We start from the raw sequence: 22,248 nt of genomic DNA, 5'->3' as shown, positions 1-22,248 counted from the left end.
CATAGGCCTCACACTGAGTCAAGCTGCCTACTGCTGCACTCTAGTGGCTGGTGAGTGGTATGCAGCCCTCAGTTTCTGCTCTCTTGCCTACTGTTGTTAGGAAAGTATATTCTTCTCAACCAAACAGATTTACCTTTCTATTTCCTTGGTGTGGTGGGTGATCCGCTGAAAATGCTGTCAGTCCCAACCACCCACCCTCAATTTGTGGTGATCTCTAACTACCTTTTGTAATAATGGTTTATACCATAAGCTTAATATATTTCTTGAGACACAAACAAAATGTCAGTACTAGTACAATATTTAACTACCTATAGATATTAAGCATAGGCTTGTTGTGGGCTTCTTGAGCAGACTGCTCTCTCATTGGTCACTCTTGTTGTGAAACTAACAGCACACATCCTTTCAGCAACAACAGACCCAGCCTATAACCCACATCCTGTTTGTAAATGTCAAAACCCAGTAGATGATGATCTACCTAGTAACATGAAAGAATAAGATGATTGGCCGCAAGAGCAAGTCCTCCTTGCCGAAGACCAACCCACAACTTTTCATGTGCCTTGCACTAAAAAGGTTAAATTTACCTTTGGTGGGTGGGGGGTGTGCGTACTATAACATTCAGTCCTGCAGGCACCCTGAAAGGGCTTTGTCCTGTCTTGTTCTGTTTTCCTTGTCTGTACTGCGGGGAGAACAGCAGGGTTGCATGGTTCACTCTTTTAAAGGCCTTGCTCATATCAGCCAATGAAAGCCGGATCCCTCTGCCGTCCAGACGCAAAAAAGTAGACGACACTCCTCCTACAAGCTACGCCTCTCCACTTCTAAAGTAAACAGATCTTGGCTTTGAACATACTGTACTGGTACTTTCACTTCCTGAATCCAGTCAGCAGCCTATGTCTAGTAATAACAACATGTCATAAGTGATATTATGTTCTTACAGCTTATAGCATATCAATCTAACTGTCTGTCTAACTGGATCACAAAGAAGCTGACTTGACCCGTAACAAATGCAGAAGAAGACGTGTTCCTCTGTTAAGGGTCGGACTCATCTGCAACTGCAATGTGGATTTGTTTAAGTCTACTGATCTCCATTCCTTTCTCAAAGGGTTCAGGTACAGTGTGTGTTAGTGTGTGTTCTAGAGTATTTATGTTTGTATAGTCTGCTTAGACATTTCACATTTTTTATCAATTATTTTGTCCTAACATCTAATGGCATAATTGTTTGTGATTTACAGTCTTAAAACAGTGGGTTCAAAAGTCATTAATTTGAGTTTGTGTTCACCTGTGTCCTGATCCTAGTTAGCCCATGTGTATTTAAACTCTCATGTCTCTTAGTTCTTGTCTGTCTTTGTTCGTGTGCATTTGCATCATGTTCTGAGTGGTGATAGTGTGCTGAACTGGGAAAGCATGCTGTAGCCAGAAAAGATGTGGGTTCAAAACTCATTAATCTGAGTTTTACTACACTGGGCAATTCTAAGGCACATAACATTAGTCACAAAAAGATTCAGTGCCTGAACACAACTCAGCCTTTACAGAGGAAACAGCTGTACTGGTCCCAACCGCCTCTCCTTCCTGCTCTGACTGTCTGAATATTGTCACATACTGTATATGCTTCTGATTTGTACACGTGACTTTTCCCCTTTAAAGTAAACAGATCTCAGTTTTTGAACATGCTACTGGTACTTTCACTTTCTGAATCCAGTCAGCAGCCTAGAGTAGTTTAGTAATAACAGCAACATGTGACATTTGTTCTTATGTTCTTACAGTTTATAGCATATAAATCTAACTGTCTGTATTGAAGGAATAATTAGATTACATACATGTTTCACATTTCTTATCAATTATAATGTCCTCACATCTAAATGCCATAGTTTTGAAATGGAATAATGGTTTGTCAAATTACAATCTTAGAGCAGGGCATTTCCTTATTTCCATGTATGGAGACAGTCAGGTGATTTAAATTGATAGACATGTTGATTGATAGACTTGTCCTGTCCCTGCCTGTACCTTGGTTTTGTAAACCATTGTGTCTCCTTTGTTTACCTCCTGTGCCATGTGCTCCTTTGTTTACCTTGTGTGCCATGTGCTCCTTTGTTTACCTTGTGTGCCATGTGCTCCTTTGTTTACCTTGTGCGCCATGTGCTCCTTTGTTTACTTTACATTACATTACATTTGGCTGACGCTTTTTAGCCAAAGCGACTAACAACATAGTAACCAGTTTAAGTTTTAGAGCAGTTCTCAACAATTATAGGACAATTTAAAAACATTAGAGTACAGTAAGAATAAGTGCATCAGTGAGTGCTGTTTTTAACAGTTACTTGTCAGTTTGAGACGGCTGGTGAGTGCTAGGATCAGTAAGACTTGTTGTAAGTGTTGCTATGAGAGTTTACTTGGTTAATGCTTCTGTGTAGTGTAGTACATGGTTCGAATTACGGGGGGTATTGGGGGGGTCCGACCCCCCTAGATGAGACTTGGACCCCCCCAAAAGGGATGAAAATAATAGTTTGGGGGGTACTGAAAAAATGTAATAAAATGTAATGTTATCCAATATTGCATGTAATTAAATGCAGTATTACCATCACATTCCAAGAATTCAGGATATAATCTAATTAAATACGATTTTCAAACCCTCACCCCCATTGGGCTGTACCATTTCTCTGGTACGTTCAGACTGTATTGTTTGCTATGATATAATACTGACGAATTAAAACAAATGCACAGTGTAGTAGGCTGCAAAAGCCTGAAATGAATGGGTTATCAAGCGGTGTTACATTACATTTGTCTAATATTTCCCTGCCTTTGTAACATAGTGATATTAGCCAACCTTAGAAAAACATTGAGTAGCAAGATCGCTATAGTTTAACCGTAGGTCTCCCTTCCACTCAGCGGCCACGACCATCGCTGCTTCTTAGCTTAAAAATCAGGCCTACAATCACACGCCATAGGAGGAGTTCCATAGATATACTAACACGGGGAGAGGTTTAATGAGGCGATTTATCATTTTGTGCAATTTCACTCTTAATATCTTAACAAGAGGGAATTTGCACTAATATTCAGGGAATTTCGCATGTACTGCAGATTACCTTTTTTACGCAAATGCCCATACATCTATAATTGCAACGTTACCTACAGTTTGTTTGAAACGCTACGTGAACATATAATAATCAATTGGACGTGAAATGTCTTTCCTCGTTGCCTTTATTAGAGATCAGCCTTTCTTAAAAGCGTATTACTGCACAAACGTTTTGTGATATAACAGACATCCCAACCTGCAAAAAGTCATTTCAGGGAGGTATCCCTAAACTTTATCCTACTTAGATACTGAAATACAGATGATTGTGTTTCTTCAATAATGTCTAGTCAGTAAACCAAATAAGGGATATAGTTAGGAATTGGGATAATAAAATATGCAGATTTTGGAAGTTTGGTCTTTTCATGTAGCCTTGGCAACTAGCCATCTAATATAGGCCCAAATAATATACATGAAATGACACTGTTAAACTCACCTCAACATGTCTTTCGCAATCATTTAACCCGCCATGGGCAATGCACTGTTACAAACAGTGTAGCGTGCAAGACTATTTTTACTATTATGAGACAAGGGTACACTTTCGTGCAGTCTGATGTGAAATGGGTCTTTAATGTTCCTTTTTGGGGGGGCTCTTGTTCCTAGATACACTGAAATGATGAATTTAGTTTAGAGATAAAATCCCGCCTGCACTGAAAACTGATTGGTCAAGATGCGTCTTAGATGCGTTGCAAGCACATACGCACCACCCCTCTCTATCCCTCTCCATCATCTGTGCGCTACACTCAGATGTACACGCCATTTGAAGTTTCGGTCTCGCGTGCGTGTTCTTGCTTGCTTGTTCTAGATTCCGGGAGATTGTATCTCATTTGCAGGCGCCAGGGAGGCGCTATCTATATGCGGGAGACTTGGAATGTCTGATATAACACCAGGCACAAAATGCACTAGGCTACATCATGATATGAAATGCCTAGACTAAACAACGTGAAGATATTTGTTTTCCAACCGTGAACAAGTCATTTTTTTATTTGCATGTTTTGCAGGCTTAGGCTATCCAAGAAAAACGAATCAAATGAACCAAAGGCTGGTCTTGTATTAGGCTAGGTGAACTTGGCTATTAAACGGGAGACTTTCTGTGTCCCATCTGTAAACACTTCTGGGTCTTAAATTTAAGTTGTATGTTTGCCATTCCCTTGCTATTGCTCTGTATGCAATTCCATGTTTGCACTGCACAGCTATACCAAAAAATATTTGACTGTGGCGCGCAATTTTACGCACGGGGCGCACCTTGAAACAGTGTTTACCCAAATACAACCCTTCCCATAACGTGTAAGGTAAATTGTGCTTGCTAGTATGATTAGTTTCTTTTAACTTGTCGGCCAGCCAGCCACGGTCATATACCTATATTTCGAAGGAAAATTGACTGTGAACCACAAGTGTGAAATCATGTGTGTAAGCCTATATAAAATGGAGAGTGACGTCACCAGTCGAAATAGCGGTACCCCCCGAAGCTCACGGTATAATTCGAACACTGGTGTAGTAGTTAATGAGCTGGGCAAGCAAAAAGACAACATGGGAAGACAACATGAAATAAAACAGCATAGATGCCCCTAGAGTTAAGTATAAGTATAAGTAAGTATATATAATCTTTTGATTCCGTGAGGGAAATTTGGTCTCTGCATTTATCCCAATCCGTGAATTAGTGAAACACACAGCAAACACACAGTGAGGTGAAGTACACAGTAACCCGGAGCAGTGAACTGCCTGCTACAGCAGCACTCGGGGAGCAGTGAGGGGATAGGTGCCTTGCTCAAGGGCACTTCAGCTGTGGATGAAGGCATGGGAGAGCAGTGCTCAACCACTTCCCCCGCCCTGAATTTGCCTGGGAAACAGGAAACACAGGAAACAGCTGTACTAGTCCCCACAGCCTCTACTTCCTGCTCTGACTATCTGACAATTGTCACGTATACTTCTGATTTTTACACATAGCTGTTTCTCTTTAAAGTATACAGGTCTTGTTTTCACATATGTTGCCTGACAGGTCACATACATTGTTATTGTTTAGTTCATTTCTTTTCTTTGCATTTGATTTCATTGTACCACTGACAGGAGGCCCTCCTGTGTCTGCAGCCCTGTTTGGTGAATATTGTGTGTGTGTGCGTGCCGGTGTGCGGGCTTGTATTGTGTGTGTGTGTGTGTGTGTGTGTGTGTGTGTGTGTGTGTGTCCACTATCCCTGTGTCTCTTTCCTCTGTTTCCTAGGAGCTGAGTGCCCAAGGTAGGGGGCAGCGTTCCTTTAGGTGGTGGGATACCTTTGGGCGTGTCTTCTTTTCATTGGCTGTGACTATATTTTGCCCTTGCAAAGTATAGGGCAAGGGCAAAATGTCACAGCCAGTGAAAAGAAGACACGCCACACAAAGGTACAGAAAGGGACAGAAACTAAACAAAACAAGCAAAACAAACAAACTCAACAAGAAGGGGAACAGAAACAAAACAAGCAAAATAAACTCAGCTGCGTCAGACACTCAATACTTATCAGACAAAATCACAACATTCATTCATTCATTCATTCACCCAGATGGGCACACACAAGTTAAGATGTAGGACAGAGTTATTTGTAACACGACAGTGTAGCGAAACAGCGATCAGCAAAGCAGCAGTGTTCAGTGGGGTGTACTACGAATCTCGATTAGTGGGTTAGCGAGGTATGTTGCGCTCAAAGCCAGGCCATGCTGTGACACGAAAGTGGATCTGTTTTAGTGTCGCTATATCACCATGGTATCTTATGCTGTCAACCAAACCTGGTCGGGAGCAGGTTATGTGCTAAGTTATAGCTCAAATCGTGTAATCTACCGCACACTGACCAATCAATTGTCTTAAAAACGAAGTTATCTCACGTGTAGGATTCTGTCATATATCTTACAGGTGGAGCTCCGCCTCTACTAACATTTTGGATCTCGAATGCGCTTTAATAGTGCTGTGCGTGCAAATATCCCACTATGGACGTGCATACCATACAACAGCTGATGACAATTGATTTATTTGATGTTATAGGTTAGACACAAAAAATGACCGCAGTGTAGATTAAGCTATCGCTCATCAATGCGAAGTAACTGTTTTTTAAATAGAGGCGGTCTTGTGCGCCTCCACGCTTTTACGATTGGCCAACGCCATCCCAACACCGGTGAATGCGCACAGATCTGAGCTGAAAGCCTAGTTTGACAAATATATCACATAACTGCAATCGTAGTATCACTTAACGTATACCCCTGAATCAAGGCTTTTTGTCAAGCCTCGATATGTCTACATAGCCTAGATATGTCTAACGTGCTTCGTAGTATACCCCACTGGTGTTAGTTAGACCAGCGTAATTGTTGTTCCTCCCTAGTGCTGGCCCTATGGCCCTCCCTGCTACACAAAAATATGTCATCCATAATCTATATGCTAAACATGGATATTGGTCTGGACTGGTTCAGCTGATTTGTGTCACACCGGCAACGGGCTCTCCCTCGGCCACGCCCCCTCATGCCACTCCAGCACCTGACTCTCCTACTGCCACACCCTCGCCCCCCCCCCCATGCCACCCAGCACCTGACTCTCCTACTGCCTCACCCCTCGGCCACGCCCCCTCATGCCACTCCAGCACCTGACTCTCCTACTGCCACACCCCTCAGCCACGCCCCCTCATGCCACTCCAGCACCTGACCACACCCCCGCTTTCCCCAGTCACATGGAATCTCTCACACTCACCTGCCTACTCACCTGCCTATTAGCTCTACTCACCTGCAAGCAATCACCACATCATTAACTCCCCTACAAAGGTTTCCCGCATTCTCCAGTCTGTGTCTGGCTTCATCGATCGTGGACTCAAGGACTTATGCTGTGCTCCTCTGTTTCCTGCCTCTTCCAGTTTGCGTAAGCTCTTTTGTTAGTATTTGTCCATATTTCCTTGGATCCTCTGTTTTCCCTTTTTTGGGACTATCTTCTGAGCTTTTGAAAGACTGAATCTTTTGAGCGTTTAATCATTCTGCAATCGGCTGTATGATCCTCTGAACCAATAACGGAACCTGTATATCTAAGGATCTGTTTTACCAGTCTGAGTCCGTGACAATTTGCCCCTGCCTAGGAATGGGTTAGTTGCACATATTTTTTTAAGTTACCCAAAGGTCTGACAAAACGTGGCCTGTTCTGGAATCTGCCAAACGTTACTCTTACGTATGTGTGTTTTTTTCTTGTACTCCCAACCCCCAGATGTTGACACACTTGAGGTCCAGTACACAGTACATCATGGCCCAGGTGGTAAACTGCAGTTTCAGCAGACAACTCTGTTCAATGGACATGTGATATTTGCCTGTAGCAGCCCAACACTGAGAGACCAGCCAAGACAGCACTGGGTAACAAACGCATTCACCCAAGAGGGACTGGAGGAAAGACATGAGCAGTGTAAACATCAATGCTATGAGCACTTTGCTTCATTTGAGAAGATAAAACAGACTATCACTGTTTCAGCAGGTGGGTTGTAATTAAATAAACAAACAAATTAATAAATTGACATCTGCAGATGGGAATACTACATAATATTATTAATTTTATTCATTTGGCAATAAGCATTTTATTCATAATTGCTTATTTTGATTTACTGAAAATGGTATAGACAAGTAAAACATTTCTCATAAATATTACACATTCTTTTTAAATCATTACAGATATTCTTCAAAGACATCGAGGTTGTATAATTAACAGCTCAGGAAAGTCTTCCTTCGATAAATGGGGTGTGAATGGTGAGGACTTCCTGACCTTTGACCCCAATGCTCTTAAATGGACGGCTCAGAGTGATGTGGGCAACCCTTTAGCAACAGAGTGGGATGGAGAGTACCATATGAATAATGCTTACAAAGATTTTGGCAATATTTTGCATTCTGTTTTACTTATGTTGAAGATGAAGCTACCAGCAAGGCCCAGTGATGATGCACACACAGGTACATTACAGCAATCTGAAACATGAAAAAGTGTGTGTTTACAGTGCTTACCAGTTGGTAATGTGTCCCGCTCATGAGTTAGCCTGGCTCCACCTGTCTACGTACTTCCACTAAATTTAATTTTCCTACAGTACTCCGTCTGGCATAGCTTGATCCGCCCTCGTTTACTTTGACTTCCTGGAAGCCGAACCAAACAGCTAACAGAGGGTGTAATGACAGGCGTCCCTGAGAGCAATTATGTTACACAGGCATGGTGTTTCAATTTACTACATCCTCGCCCCCGAAGCATTTTTACGGCAATGTACAGTGTAAAATATTACCGTAAAAAATATGGCCAAATTCTGACTATACGGTACTGTAATTTCGAAATACAGTAAACTACTGTATTTCTGTATGATTCATTATTCTAGTCATCATACTTTATTTTCTTTACCCATTTAATTTCTTCAGAATTTTTACAAATACTCACAATATGTGTGAAATCACCACAGTCTCATGGCTTTCAAAATCTGTAGAAGATAACTAACCTGACCCTAGCCAGATGAACGTCGTTCCGCTTAGCTCCGCCTAGCTTCACTCACATCCATCTGGGACCTCTTCCATTGAGAGTGATTTCTCCAACCAACTTTATGGTTTAGCCAATCAGGGCGCAGGGCGGGGAGTTTCATAGATGTGACCTAGCGTGAAGAAGACTGTGAGTCTGTTATTAAGCGCCACGGGTTGGCTTCGATGTGAGTGGTTAAAGTAGCACGTCAATAGATGATGGACAAGTGGCTTATTCAATCATATGCAAGCATTTTTTGATTAGGCCCAGCCTTCTGAAGCAACACTTCAATGGATCGGTTCCAGATGGATGAGTGGAGCTAGGCGGAGCGAAATTCATCTGGCTATTGCCAGGTTAGAAGATAACGGCTGGCGAGGAAGAAATCAACATGTCAATTTGCATAGAATGGTTGGCGGCTTGACAGAGTTTCTGTACCAACAAGAAATGCATTCAGATTTGGCAAAGTAGAGAACTGCCGCTGCTACACAGAGAGAGCTGAACAGAGCATGATCAGACGTTAGCAACTGAACCAATAGTTGTAAAAGGACATTTATAGCCATAATGACATCACTGCAAACTATGGTTGTGCACATTTGTTCCCTCCTCCAGCACAAATGACACTTTCATCCTTTACAGACTGCACATCATCAGTGCTGGGGTACCAAAATTAGAGTGTGTGGTCTGCAAAGGTTTAAGCTCTATGCACAGGATTAATGTGTTGTCAATGGTCATCTACTTGATGGTTTGTGGCACCAATAAACATTTACATGAGAACAACAATATAGCCTTTAGTGTCATTGCAATTTAGTTGTATTTTATTTCAAGATTAATTTCAGTAAGGCTTTATATGTGATATATTTAAGAATATGTTGACTGGGGCTGTTGCATTCTGGGATCTGGCATTTCACTGTAATTTACTGTGAAATAGTACTGGTAAATTACTGTGAAGGTAATGCAATTAGTAGCCAGCAATTTGCTGTGACAATGTTTACAGTGAACTGTTATTCTACAGTGTAGCTACCGTAATCTACAACAATTTAAAACTGTGACAAATATTATGGTATTGTACAGTACAGAATATATATGTAACAGTATGATATTGTCACATTTTTACAGCTATAAACTGTTGTTGTAGATTACAGTAGTTACACTGTAGAATGACAGTATCAGGCTGGCAACTGTAGTTGCCAGTAGTTTAATGTAAATTAACAGGGAAATATTTTACAGTGTGGACATCTTTGCCGTTTGCTCATGGTCTTCCTGCTGTCTAGCGAGGGTCGCCAGTAGCTTGCAAAGGAGCTCTCCGACCTATGTTACATATAAAAAAGAGCGACAGTATGCTTACAAAAAAAAACAATGGTACAAAAATATTGATTTATAGATGCGCTGCACTTACCTGTGCTCACTCACTGCCATGATCTCCCTGGCTGCAAGACCTGCATCGGACAGCTTCTGGATAGCTGTGGCCAGAAGGCTGTGGTTTGTGTATCTTACCGATGTCCCTGCCTACTGGCACAGCCGAGGAAGCATTTTGCCCTGTTGGTTTACACCGAGGGGGTTGATGCATACCAGAATGGGTCAGATGGTGAACATCTTTGGTTGCATATAAAAAAGACCCTCTTTGGTTGCATATAAAATGCTATCGCATCTGGGGGGATCTTGCTGAGGTACTTGATCAGCGAGGCGACAGGGCAGAGAGGATTGCCTGGCTCCCCATACATCGCCCCCCGTTGGTTTTCTTTGGCCCTCTCCAACAGGTCTTTATGGTTTTTCGTGTCTTTGTTGAATGACGGTGTGAAATAAGGACAGCCGTTTTCATCCTGTTTTAAGCTGAACGAGTCAGGCTTAATGTGCCTATTGCCCTCACTCCCTCTGCGGCTGAAATGTAGCTGAATATTGTACCACACCTTGTTTCTTGAATTTCCCTGGGGATCAATAAATTATCTATTTATCCTTAAAAATGCTTCTGGGGTTTGCTGGATGGAGTGCAGCAGAGCCACTGAGGATGGCTTGGTCCGCCGATGAAACTGCTGGGTGATGTGTTGATTTTCATTTGCTTGAGGACACTCTTGTAGATGTTGGGCAGATGTAAACTCGATGTCTTGCATCATATTCCACATTCGGCAAAGGGGGCTCATTGATGAAACGGTTGAGCCCTGCCCGAAGTCCGGCATAGCTACTGACCCCATATAGCTCACCTTTGGTTGTTCTTATGGTGGCATAAAATTCCCACAGTAATGCGCCGAGATCGGATTTGGTCTCTTTGTGTCCGATAGCCAGGTTTTAAAACCGTTAACGGCCCAGGACGTTTGCTTCACGGTGTTCATTTCGTGCTGGCTCTTTTCAACGCAGTCCAGTTCATCTGCGCTGATGGAGACGCACCTGGATGAAGATGTGCTCTTCTCCCGCTTGACTGTGTGTTCCTCCTCATCATCCGACATTTCATAAATTAACTTAAGTTATTTTATTAAAAGTCAATCTCCATTTTTTTCTGTCAAGGCTACTCGCTGTGTTAAATTATGAGAATTGTGTCATTTAACGTTAAAGCGCTATAGAATCTTCGCGGAGTGATTTATTATTAGCTGTGCAAAGTCTGAGTTGAAATGTCCAGGGATATTTCAACTCATGGAACGTCTCTCGGTAGCCTGACGTTGTCATACTCAAATTCTAGTCAGAATATGAGTCTGATACTGCTCTATTGGGACGTAATTATGGGGCGTGCTTCAACCGATACAGGGGGGGAATGCCTCTGCACTCAATTGGATAGACCTAACCAATCAGAGCAACAAAATAGCTTACTGTGAGATGTAGGAAGAACACACAAACCTTCTTCTCCACATATACCTTAACATTGTTTTTGGTCTTCTGGTAAAAGTTATTGGCTGTCAATATCTCCTACAACACCTGTTAGCGAAATCTAAGAGATATGTAGCAGGGTAGGCTATTAGGAAAAACTGATATTTCCCCTCCGTTTTTAAAAAGAATTCCATTGAACACCAATATGCTACAAACAAGTTATAAACAGCTGGGGAAAGCTGTCGCAAATCCAGGTGGTCTCAGAAATTTCAAACGAACAAGGGAACAACATATCACAATACAACATGATGTTTTACCTTGATAAAATTGAAACCATGAGTTTACACACACACACACACACACACACACACACAGGTGAGGAGGCAGAAATGGAGGGAAAACAAACAAGACAGGAAGCACAGACCAAATAAGGAGATGGGGCGGAGACAAAGACAGGTGACAGGCAGGGAACACAAACCACATGGGGAACAGGCAAAAACAAACACAGGACAATACACAAAACGGCCACCAGGGTGGCACAAACTTAACCAGATCCTGACATAAAACCTCATTGAAATATATGCATTTTTCCATATGGGATCTTAGAAGCCATCTGTCTCCTTCTAGCCGCAGCGTTTTTGTTGCAAACAAAATCAACCTAAGTGTGCTCAGATGACGTGATAGACGAGCCGCTGTTGCTCACCTGTCCATCATTGTAAAGCCCAATTTCATTGGTCCGAACAGCTTTGGTTCGAGCATAGTTGCTCCACAACGGAGCAATGCCAGAGACCGAACTTCCTGACCTCAAATGTTGTGGGCGGGGCTAAGTTCGGCTGGCACACAGGTTAAGTCTCTCGGCCAATCAGAAACAAATAAATAGTTCATTACAAACATATTCCCTACCACTAAGATGACATAATTGGCTATTTTATACCAGAGAGGGTTATAGCAGAGCAATCAAGGATATTTGGTTATAAGGAAGTTCCACAGTTTACGTTAGCTAGTTAGTAAACTAACGATGATAAATTTGTCCTCTACACTGGGGTATGCGAATTATGTTGGTAATGTATATTTCTTCATAACCGTTGAGTTAGTAAAAGGACTGAATGTCCTGTGAATTAATAACTAGATGAAACGTGTGACTGTTGTCTCTCCAATTGGAATCAATGATAAGATGCACGCTTGCTTGCTGGGCGTGATGCAGAGAAACTTCTCTTTATGACGAAAAACGCCAGTTAGTGATTGGTTCAAAGGAACTCCAATGATTTTAAATTACAAACTGTGCCCTCCCACCCAGAAATAAACGTTTGCCTATGGATCTCGGCCAGACTCTCTGCAAAGTCAGAGTCTGGTATCATCAGGCTACTCTTGATAGATAGATAGATACTTTATTGATCCCCAAGGAGAAATTCAAGGTCTCAGCAGCATACAGACATCACACACAACATGCACTTACAGCAGAAAGGGTAAATATAAGTATATAAATATAACAGACGGACATGGGGTCAAGAAAATGGCCCATCAAATAGGGTGGCCCTGGTCCAGGATGTGAAAATGAATTATAAAAACCAACCAGATATGGATCAGAGCTGATCTGGCTTTTGTGAATCACCTTCAGTGAGTTAGCACTGGATATTTTCATGCTTACACATGGAGTACAGTGAGTTTCATTATTACATTTTACTATAATTGGTTTGGTGTGATGCATGTTTGATTCAGACAGACCTATTAGTTAGTAGGAGGCTTTATCCCTGTACTGTGTATGTTTTTATGAGTTAGCCTGGTAACCGGCTATTGAATGGATTAATGGGGGCCTTGGTATATTGAATACTGTAACTGAGTGGATATACTGTTTTAGTCCATGTTTTGATTGAGTAACTGCATATTTGCAGATGAGGATATCGCAACTACTGTTTTTAGACCATTCAGCCCCACCCAGCTTTTACCACAGCAGTGTTTAATGACTTCTCCACCTTTTATTGTAGGTATGGAGCTTCATATATTTGGTGAACCCATTTTAGGAAGAACTGTCTCATATTTACAGTGTCATGTGACAGGCATCAGCCTATCAGGAGTCAGCATCCAGTTAACTAAAGATGGGGTTCATCTTGATCATGGAGTTTATCAAACTGGACCACTCCCCAATGGAGATGGAACCGTTCAGAATAGGATCCTGGTTAAGACCACTATAGACAGCAGTAAAACATATCGATGTGAAGTTCACAGTGAGAATTTCAACAAGTCTGTTCTCTTTGGTAAGATCAACTTTGTGTAAAATAAATTAATTCACATTGTATCCATTAAAAGCAGAAAGACCGTAACTGTAAACTCTGTTTTCACAGATGACCCATCACCTCACCAGTGTACTGTGATTGGGACTGTTGTACATGTCATTGTGACTGTTACATGTAGCATGATGTTTCTTGGGTTAATAATTGGTTGCCATGTGTTGGTGAAGGAGAGGAAGGACAGGAAGACTGCAGTGCCAGAGGCGGAGGCAGCTAGGTGTAGCTAGGTGTAGATGTAAGGTGTTTTGTGTTCTGTTTTAGCAAAACCGCACTGTCTTACTGACTTGTCATTATTACTGATTACTTATTTTAACATACAGGTCTCACAAGTTATGACTGAGCCTCGTCTTCAGATTCAACTATGAAGACTGAAGCCTTTCGCACATATAGGGAATGTCCACTGAGGTGCACTACACATGTTTAATAGCTAAATTCAGGAGGAGCAGTTGCACATGGTCAGTTGCATTTTGGGAAGGCTCAGCTGTACAGATTAGCATGCTTGTCATATGTGAGATTATGTAATGTCCTGTTTATGCACCTGTCTATACTTTGTGTATCACATGCACTTTTCTGCTTTTTTGCACTTCTGGTTAGATGCAAACTGCATTTTGTTGTCTTTGTACTTGTACTCTGCACAATGACAATAATGTTGAATATAATCTAATCTAATAGTTCAGAGAGTAAATGTGGTGGTCTAGCACTGTTATAATGATTACATAATCACATAATCATATCCATAATCATATGAATATATTTGGGTTGTAAAGCAGACACATAAGATCAAATACACAATGAAAGGATTTTTATTTTTGTCTGCTGTGATTGAAATGTGTGGCTAACTGAATCATGTGGTCAGTTGTAATGTGTCCTATTGTATAATATGGTTTTAGAATTGTGTGGTCAATTGTAAAAAGTTATATATGTAATGTTGGAAACTGTATGTTTAGCCTCCTATGCCATTATTTATTTATTTATTTATTTACACTCTTCACTTGATCTATTTTCTTTTTGTTTTGTATGCCTTACGACAGATACAGCTTACAGGCACAGTGTGGCTCTTGCTTGTGGCTTGGGCTGTAGTTTCTGGAGGCATTGGTTTCTTCTGCAGATGTAATGCCTAAAAGTCAATAAAGAAGCATTTTTCCTTCCTCCAAATCTCACCAGAATTAGGTTTGAATTAATGTACTGAAATACCACAGAATCTGACACACTGTTAAAGCTAGGTTTATGTATTCAAGTAATCATCACATTCTTTACCCTCATGTTACCCCTTAGGATCTGTTACAGTACATAAGGGATAATGTATTGTCCTTCAGTAATTATTGAAATCCCGACAGGGTGAACAGAACTTGAATCAACTTCTTGTAACAAACAAATTTCAAGCTCTATTGGTGTGGCAAACAGAAAAATTGATAAAAGATGCATTGAGTGAAATTTATTTTCTCGTTCATTTTCATTTTCAGTCCAGTGCGCCCTATCAAGAGGACTTGTTTTCCAATAATGGCTGGCGAACAATAAATTATCCCCTACTAGTCAACTAGTGTTGACAATACATACAATCCGCAAAATGTGTTCAGATTGTTCACATCATTTTCACATGAATATTTAAAGCTTTCTGCAAAAATGACAGAGAAGGCAGATCTGCTGCTTTTCACTCAAATTTTCATCACTCAAAATTTAATTTTGCCCCAGGAAGCATTATAGAAAACACATTATTTATGTTCATTTTAGAGCATCAGTGGTGAATTATTAATTACTGTCTAATGGACAGTACCTGCACCTGAGGCCGGCATGATGACAGCATGTATCTAGGGAGATTTGCATGCTCTTGATGACTGTACATTTTCACAGCAGGAGTATGTTATAATAATAATATGTTCTTATACCAATAAGAATAAAAATGTTGTAATACTGGCCTTGGTTTGTAGGGGCTAATACACCATCCATTCTCCCATAGGCCTCACACTGAGTCAAGCTGCCTACTGCTGCACTCTAGTGGCTGGTGAGTGGTATGCAGCCCTCAGTTAGTGCTCTCTTGCCTATAAGTAAAGTATATGTTACTCAAGAATCAAAAACTAAACTAAACTTCTATTTCCTTGGTGTGGTGGGTTTGCTTAGAATGCTTTCAGTCCCAACCACCCACCCTCAATTTGTGGAGATGTCTAACCACCTTTTGCAATGATGTATCACATAAACTTAAATTATTTCTTGAGAAACAAACAAAATGTCAGTTCTAATACAATATTTAACCATCCATAGATATTAAGCATAGGCCTGTTATAGGCTCCTTGAGCAGACTGCTCTCTCATTGGTCACTCTTGTTGTGAAACCTGGGCTCTGATCTCAATTCCAAAGACACACACAGAGTTAACAAGTGTTATTGAACTTCTTTCTGTACAGGGAACTAACAGCACACAACCTTTCAGCAACTGCTGACACAGACGATAACCCACATCCTGTTTCTAAATGCGATTTATGTTTGGTTAAGAGTTGAGCATGTCTCTGTCAAAACCCAGTAGACAGTGATCTACCTAGTAACATGATAGTGTGAAAAGAAAAAGATGATTGGCCAATGAAACTTGACTGATGGGTTAACCTGACTTTGAACTCGAACTTTGAACTTCACCTGATTTATGAAGTTATAATGCTTGTAATTCTGGGAGATTGGAATCACAATTTATTTTCTGTTCTCTGTTTGAAAATGAAAGTGCTATTGACATGAATCAAAACCCAGTAGGCAATGATCTACCTAGTAATATGACAGTGTAAAAAGAATAAGATGAGCTCCACAAGAGCAAGTCCTCTTTCCCAAGGACCAACCCATTACTTTTCATGTTCCTTTTCAAACAATTGTTATTATTATTACCATGTCAGCATCATTTTGTATGCAATATGGGTAACAAATAATTTAATTTTAAAATGTTAAACCCTTTGCTTATAGGCCTATCTCTGAATATGTTCAAATCAACTAGTTGAGTTCCTAACATCCCCGACAAGGCTCTTTGGAGTGCCAAGTGGACAGAATGCCTTCTGTGTTTCAAAATGCATACATTTATTACGAAATCAAGTAACATTGTAACACCTTTTGTCCATAAAATACACAAATCAGTTTGTATTGTGTCCACGAAACACTGAGAGCACGTCCTTTCGTGGATAAAACTGACTGGTGGCCTTTTCCTTTTGTGGACCTAAGGCTGAATTCACTCACTGTCATGGACAAAATAAAACAAATTCTTTTTGGACAAATGTAATTTTGTCAACGTAATCTAGGCCAGTAAATGCAATTTGTCAGTTTTTGCTCAGTACAAAATTAATTATGTCACAGACTTCGAATACTAGTTTGTGCACCAAACATACATTTCGTTGGAAGTGTTGCAGAATTAATATCCATCCAATTCCTAATTGTGGACTAACATAAGACATTTCATTCATGTACAACTGATGTACACAATAAAATCAAGTAAATCCAGCATTTTTTTTAATGTATGCTAGCATGGCTAATGGCACTACATCCAAGATAGTCTCCAATTCAGCCAGTGTTCCCAGTCTTGCAACAGATGCCATAGCCGGACATACATGAGGATGTTTCCCAAGAGAGCACAAGCTAAAACTAACATGGACATTACAGCCATATATGAAAGATTGAGGCAGACGGTCGAATTATGGACTTGGAAACTGAAAATACCAGGCTAGTCACTGAATTGCAAGTCTCTAAACAGGAAACAGCTGTACCCCACCACATCTCCTTCTTGCTCTGACTGTCTGACAGTTGTCACGTATTTTTACACGTGACTGTTTCCCTTTAAACTTTAAAGGTCTTGTTTTGAACATGCTACTGCTTTCACTTTGCGAATCCAGTCAGCAGCATAGAGTAACAGCATATACTAGTCTAGTAATAACAACATGTGATATCTGCTCTTATGTTCTTACAGCTTATAGCATATCAATCTAACTGTCAGTATTGAAGGAATAATTGGATTACATGCACATTTCTTAAACGAGCTGACCTGATCTGAGCAGCAAACACAAAAGAAGACATGATGTTCCTCTTTGAAGGCTCAGGCTCATCTGCAACTGCAGTGTGGATTTATTCAGGTCTACTGATCTCCATTCCTTTCTCAAAGGGTTCAGGTACAGTGTGTATTAGTGTGTGTTCTAGAGTATTCATGTTTGTATGGTCTGTTTAGACATTTCACATTTCTTATCAATTATTATGTCCTATAAATCCCATAGTTTTGAAATGGCATAATGGTTTGTTACAATCTTAAATCAGGGTATTTCCTCATTTCCATTTATGGATAAAGTCAGCTGATTTAAATTGACTCACCAAAAATACTACTACTGCAGGGTTTTGTCCTGTTTCTGTCTCCTTTGTTTACCTTGTGTGCCATGTGCTCCTTTGTTTACCTTGTGTGCCATGTGCTCCTTTGTTTACCTTGTGTGCCATGTGCTCCTTTGTTTACATTGTGTGCCATGTGCTCCTTTGTTTACTTCCTGTGTCCCGAGCCATGTGCTCCTTTGTTTACTTCCTGTGTCCCGAGCCATGTGCTCCTTTGTTTATCCTGGTCATGTGCTTCTGTTCCTTATCCCTGTTGCCCCTTATTCTTGTTGTCCCTTATCTCTGTTGCCCCTTATCCCTGTATTCTGTTGCCCTTCACCTGATTTTCTGTTCCCTGATTATTGGGTCATTGTGTTCACCTGTGTCCTGATCCTAGTTAGGAATGTGTATTAAACCCTCATGTCTGGTCTTTATTTGAGTGCTTTGTTCTTTGTTTGTGTGCATTTGCATTGTTGTGGGCGTTGGTAGTGTAGTAGTTAATGAGCTGGGCAGGCAGGCTGTAGCCAAAAAAGTTGTGGGTTCAATTCCCAGCTAAGTGGCCCTAAGTGATATAATTGACATTATGTAAGTTGCTTTGGATAAAAGTGTCTGCTAAATTAATAAATGTAATGTAAATGTGCATTTAGGTCCTACTCTTTAAGAAACACATAACAAGACATACGTTTACAATCATTATAAGACATATTGAGCTGCTGCTTAAATCAGCCTTTAATTTCTAAAACTCATTTCAATAAGGAAACAAACAAGCAAATGAAACATGCATGTCTATGAAAACCAAAAGACAAAATGGGAAGATAAATGACATAAAAGAGCCTATGTGCACCTAGAGTTTACAATTCTAAACCTAAATCACAGGACAGCACAATGCAGGTTGGATCACATTGTCACAGACTGTAGCTGCTAAAAGACCACCACTTACCCCGTATGACATTTACAATAATTAATATAAGGGGGCCCATGGATTTCAACTTCAAGTTTCACGTGCATAGAACAAACATTATTGTGACTACACGGCAAATATACATATTCAAACAATGTTTAATTTGAGTTTTACTACTCTAGGTATTTCTATATCACAGAAAATTAGTCACAAAAAAAAACTTGCCTGAAAACATATCAGGTCTCTACACAGGAAACAGCTGTACTGGTCCCCACTGCCTCTCCTTGTCTGACTGTCTGACAATTGTCACGTATGCTTCTGATTTTTACACGTGACTGTTTCCCTTTAAACTTTAAAGGTCTTGTTTTCTCATATATGGCCTGACAGATGTCACGTACAACATTCTCAGACACTGTTACATGTGACTATAATGACATCGCTCTTGGGCTGCTGTCTAGCAACAACAAAACCCGTCTCACTGATATCTAATAACCTGACTCCGCCAGATGGATTTGCTCCGCATATCCATCTGGGAACTTTTCATTGAAGAACTTTTGGGAAGGGGCGGAAATACTGGTTAGCCGATTGGATAAACCATCTGTCTATCACCACCTTTGTTGGTTATCGACGGGCCAAATCAACCAATTAGATGAACAAAGTGTTCTTCTAATGCCTTCGTTTAACATACAATTAAGTTAGGTAACGTGACTAACGTTAATATGTTTTAACTTACCATTTGTATGTGACATGAACCCTGTGAAACCCTGAATTTCGCGAGATCAGGATGGTCTCACGAGGCTAGATATCTAAGGAAATAAGTGATATCTGTTAACAGACACATTTGAACAAAAAAACACTCCCATCAAGAACATAGTCATAGAAAAGAGTGTGAAAACCTCAAAAAGTGTGTGTGTGTTTGCACGAGTGTGTGTGCGTGCATGCAATCACTCACACACTGTACTGTGCAATAGTAGAAGATTTTTTTAAGCAATTGCAAAAATACACAGCCCAACATTTGATATGTGAAACTGAAACAGATTTAGCAATTGCATATTGAAATATTGTCAGATTTTTAAGTGTCAATTTAAATACTACTGGGCTATTTAAATACTACTGGGCTATTGTGACAAGTAAATTTCCCAGCTGTGGGATCAATAAAGTCTTATCTTACCTCAAAATTGCAGTTGTTGAGGAATTCATTGCAGTTTATACAGTATGCAGGAATGCGGCACGTTGCAGATGTTTTAACAGAGTGCTGTTGTAAGTGCAATTTGCCATCTGTTGGAGCAGTAGCATTACAGCCAGGGACACTAAGAAACTGAATAAGATCATAAGGAAGGCTGGCTTTGTGCTGGGCACTGTAAGTAAGACAGATACAGAAAGGCTTTTCACACACAATACATATGAGACGCTTCTCATCCCTAAGGTGGTGCAAAAGTCTGTGCACTTGCAGAAAAGATTTGTAACTGTAGGACAACTTTTTGTGCGTAGAATATTGTAATTGTAGAATATTTTTGTAATGGTAAAATATTTTTAACAAGGATGATTTGTAACTGTAAAACCGATCCGTACCCGTAGAATAGATTTGTAAGTGTAGGGCATATTTGTATTTTTGACAATTACTTGTAAGGATCATTTTTACAGTTACAAATAATTTGTACAGTTTTAAAACGTGATACACACGTACAAAACATGTTTATGTTTGTGTGTGTGACTGTTCACACTGACATTTTAAAAGAAGACATGAAACTCAAAAGTAACTTTGTCTAGTAACTAATTACTTTTGATATACAGTAATTGGTAAAGTAATTTAATTACTTTTGAAAGAAGTAACTAGTAACTGTAACTAATTTCTAATTTCCAGTAACTTGCCCAAAAGACAGTGTAGCGATACAGCGGTCGGCAAAGCAGCAGTGTTCAGGTGTTAGTAGGACCAGCGTAATGGGGCTGTGTTAACTCTGGACCCCCCTGCTACACATAAATATATATGTAATCGATAATCCATATAGATATTGGTCTGAACTGGTTCAGCTGATTTGCCCCTGCATAGGAATGGGCTAGTTACAGAGGTTACCCAAAGCTCTGACACAACGTGGCCTGTTCTGGAACTGTTTGTTGTGTGGCCTTCTCACACGGTTATGGAATCTGCCAAACGTTACTCTTACGTATGTTTGTTTTCCTTGTACTCCCACCCCCCAGATGTTGACACACTTGAGGTTCAGTACACAGTGATTCATGGTCCAGGTGGCAAGCCGCAGTTTCAGCAGACAACTCTGTTCAATGGACACGTGATATTTACCTGTAGCAGGCCAACACTGAGAGATCAACCACAACAGGACTGGGTAACACACGCATTCACCCAAGAGGAACTGGAGGAAAGACATGAGCAGTGTGCAAGTCAGTGTAATGATCACTTTGCTTAATTTGAGAAGATAAAGCAGACTATCACTGTTTCAGCAGGTGGGTCGTATAAATAAACAAACAAATAAATCTGCAGATAGGAATACAAATTACATTACATTAGTACTTTTAGCAATTTGGCAATTAAGCATTTTATTCATAGTTGTTTATTTTGATTTACTCATAGAACAGAAAAGAATAAAACAAACATGCATTGTTTTTAAACCATTACAGATATTCTTCAAATACGTCAAGGTTGTATAAGCAACAGCTCAGGACAGATTGCCTTTGATAAGTGGGGTGTGAATGGTGAGGACTTCCTGACTTTTGACCCTGATGCTCTTAAATGGACGGCTATACATGTATACTATACTATATATACGAATATATCGATGTGAAGTTCACAGTGAGACTTTCAACAAGATTGTTGTCTTTGGTAAGATCAACTTTGTGTCAAATGTGAATTCATTAACACTGTGTCCATTAAAAGTAGAAGACCTTAACTGTAAACTCTGTTTTCACAGATGACCCATCAACTCACTTGAATATGATTTGGGCTCTTGCACTTGTCATTGGGACTGCTGTATGTAACATTGTGATTTTTGGGATAATAATTGGTTGCCTTATGTTGGTGCTGCGTGTGAGGAAGGTGAGGTGACGCGGTGGCAGCACCAGAGGCGGAGGCAGTTACACTCGTCTAAGGTGTTTTGTGTTCTGTGTTTGCGTCTTTGTGTCTTACTGACTATTACTGATTACTAATTTTTACATACGGGTTCCCCAACTGATGACTGATTCTCGTCTCCAGAATTATTCAATTAATAAAGCCTGAACCCTTTCACAGAAATATGAAAAATAAAAATAAAATGTGATATATGAAACTGATGGCAGCTCATCTTCAGATTCAACTCAAAGACTGAACCCTTCTACCCTGGAAATCCAGAGTTCTCGCGAGAGCACAATGGAATTGTCTCTGCGAGACACTCTGGCAATGAGCAATGATGC

General features: G+C 40.4%; 1 protein-coding gene and 1 long non-coding RNA gene across 4 annotated transcripts in view; both read left to right on the top strand.

The window, feature by feature from the left end:
- The first annotated feature begins 846 nt into the window (after positions 1-846).
- LOC125291711 (major histocompatibility complex class I-related gene protein-like) overlaps positions 847-22,248 on the top strand; it is a 35,084-nt gene continuing 13,682 nt past the window's right edge. The window contains exons 1-6 of one of the 3 annotated variants that reach the window (XR_007193037.1): positions 847-1,106; positions 7,272-7,532; positions 7,727-7,801; positions 7,960-7,999; positions 13,325-13,594; positions 13,682-14,787. Coding sequence is in view for 2 of the 3 variants with exons in the window: in XM_048238554.1 (XP_048094511.1) it covers positions 1,055-1,106; positions 7,272-7,532 (313 nt within the window). In the remaining variant the exon portion in view is untranslated. Of the gene's footprint in view, positions 1,107-6,943; positions 7,153-7,271; positions 7,533-7,726; positions 7,802-7,959; positions 8,000-13,324; positions 13,595-13,681; positions 14,788-22,248 lie in introns of those variants that run through there. The other 2 variants (XM_048238554.1, XM_048238552.1) reach the window with 2 other exon arrangements.
- On the top strand, positions 17,493-22,061 carry LOC125291753. The gene is made up of 4 exons (XR_007193057.1): positions 17,493-17,758; positions 21,046-21,306; positions 21,481-21,682; positions 21,771-22,061. It is a non-coding gene; the product is annotated as an uncharacterized LOC125291753 (long non-coding RNA).

Source organism: Alosa alosa, chromosome 3 (genome assembly GCF_017589495.1).
Source record: "Alosa alosa isolate M-15738 ecotype Scorff River chromosome 3, AALO_Geno_1.1, whole genome shotgun sequence".
NCBI classification, from domain to species: Eukaryota; Metazoa; Chordata; class Actinopteri; order Clupeiformes; family Clupeidae; genus Alosa; species Alosa alosa.
Note: the sequence above shows the minus strand (reverse complement) of the source record. Positions and strands in the feature narration are given on the sequence as shown.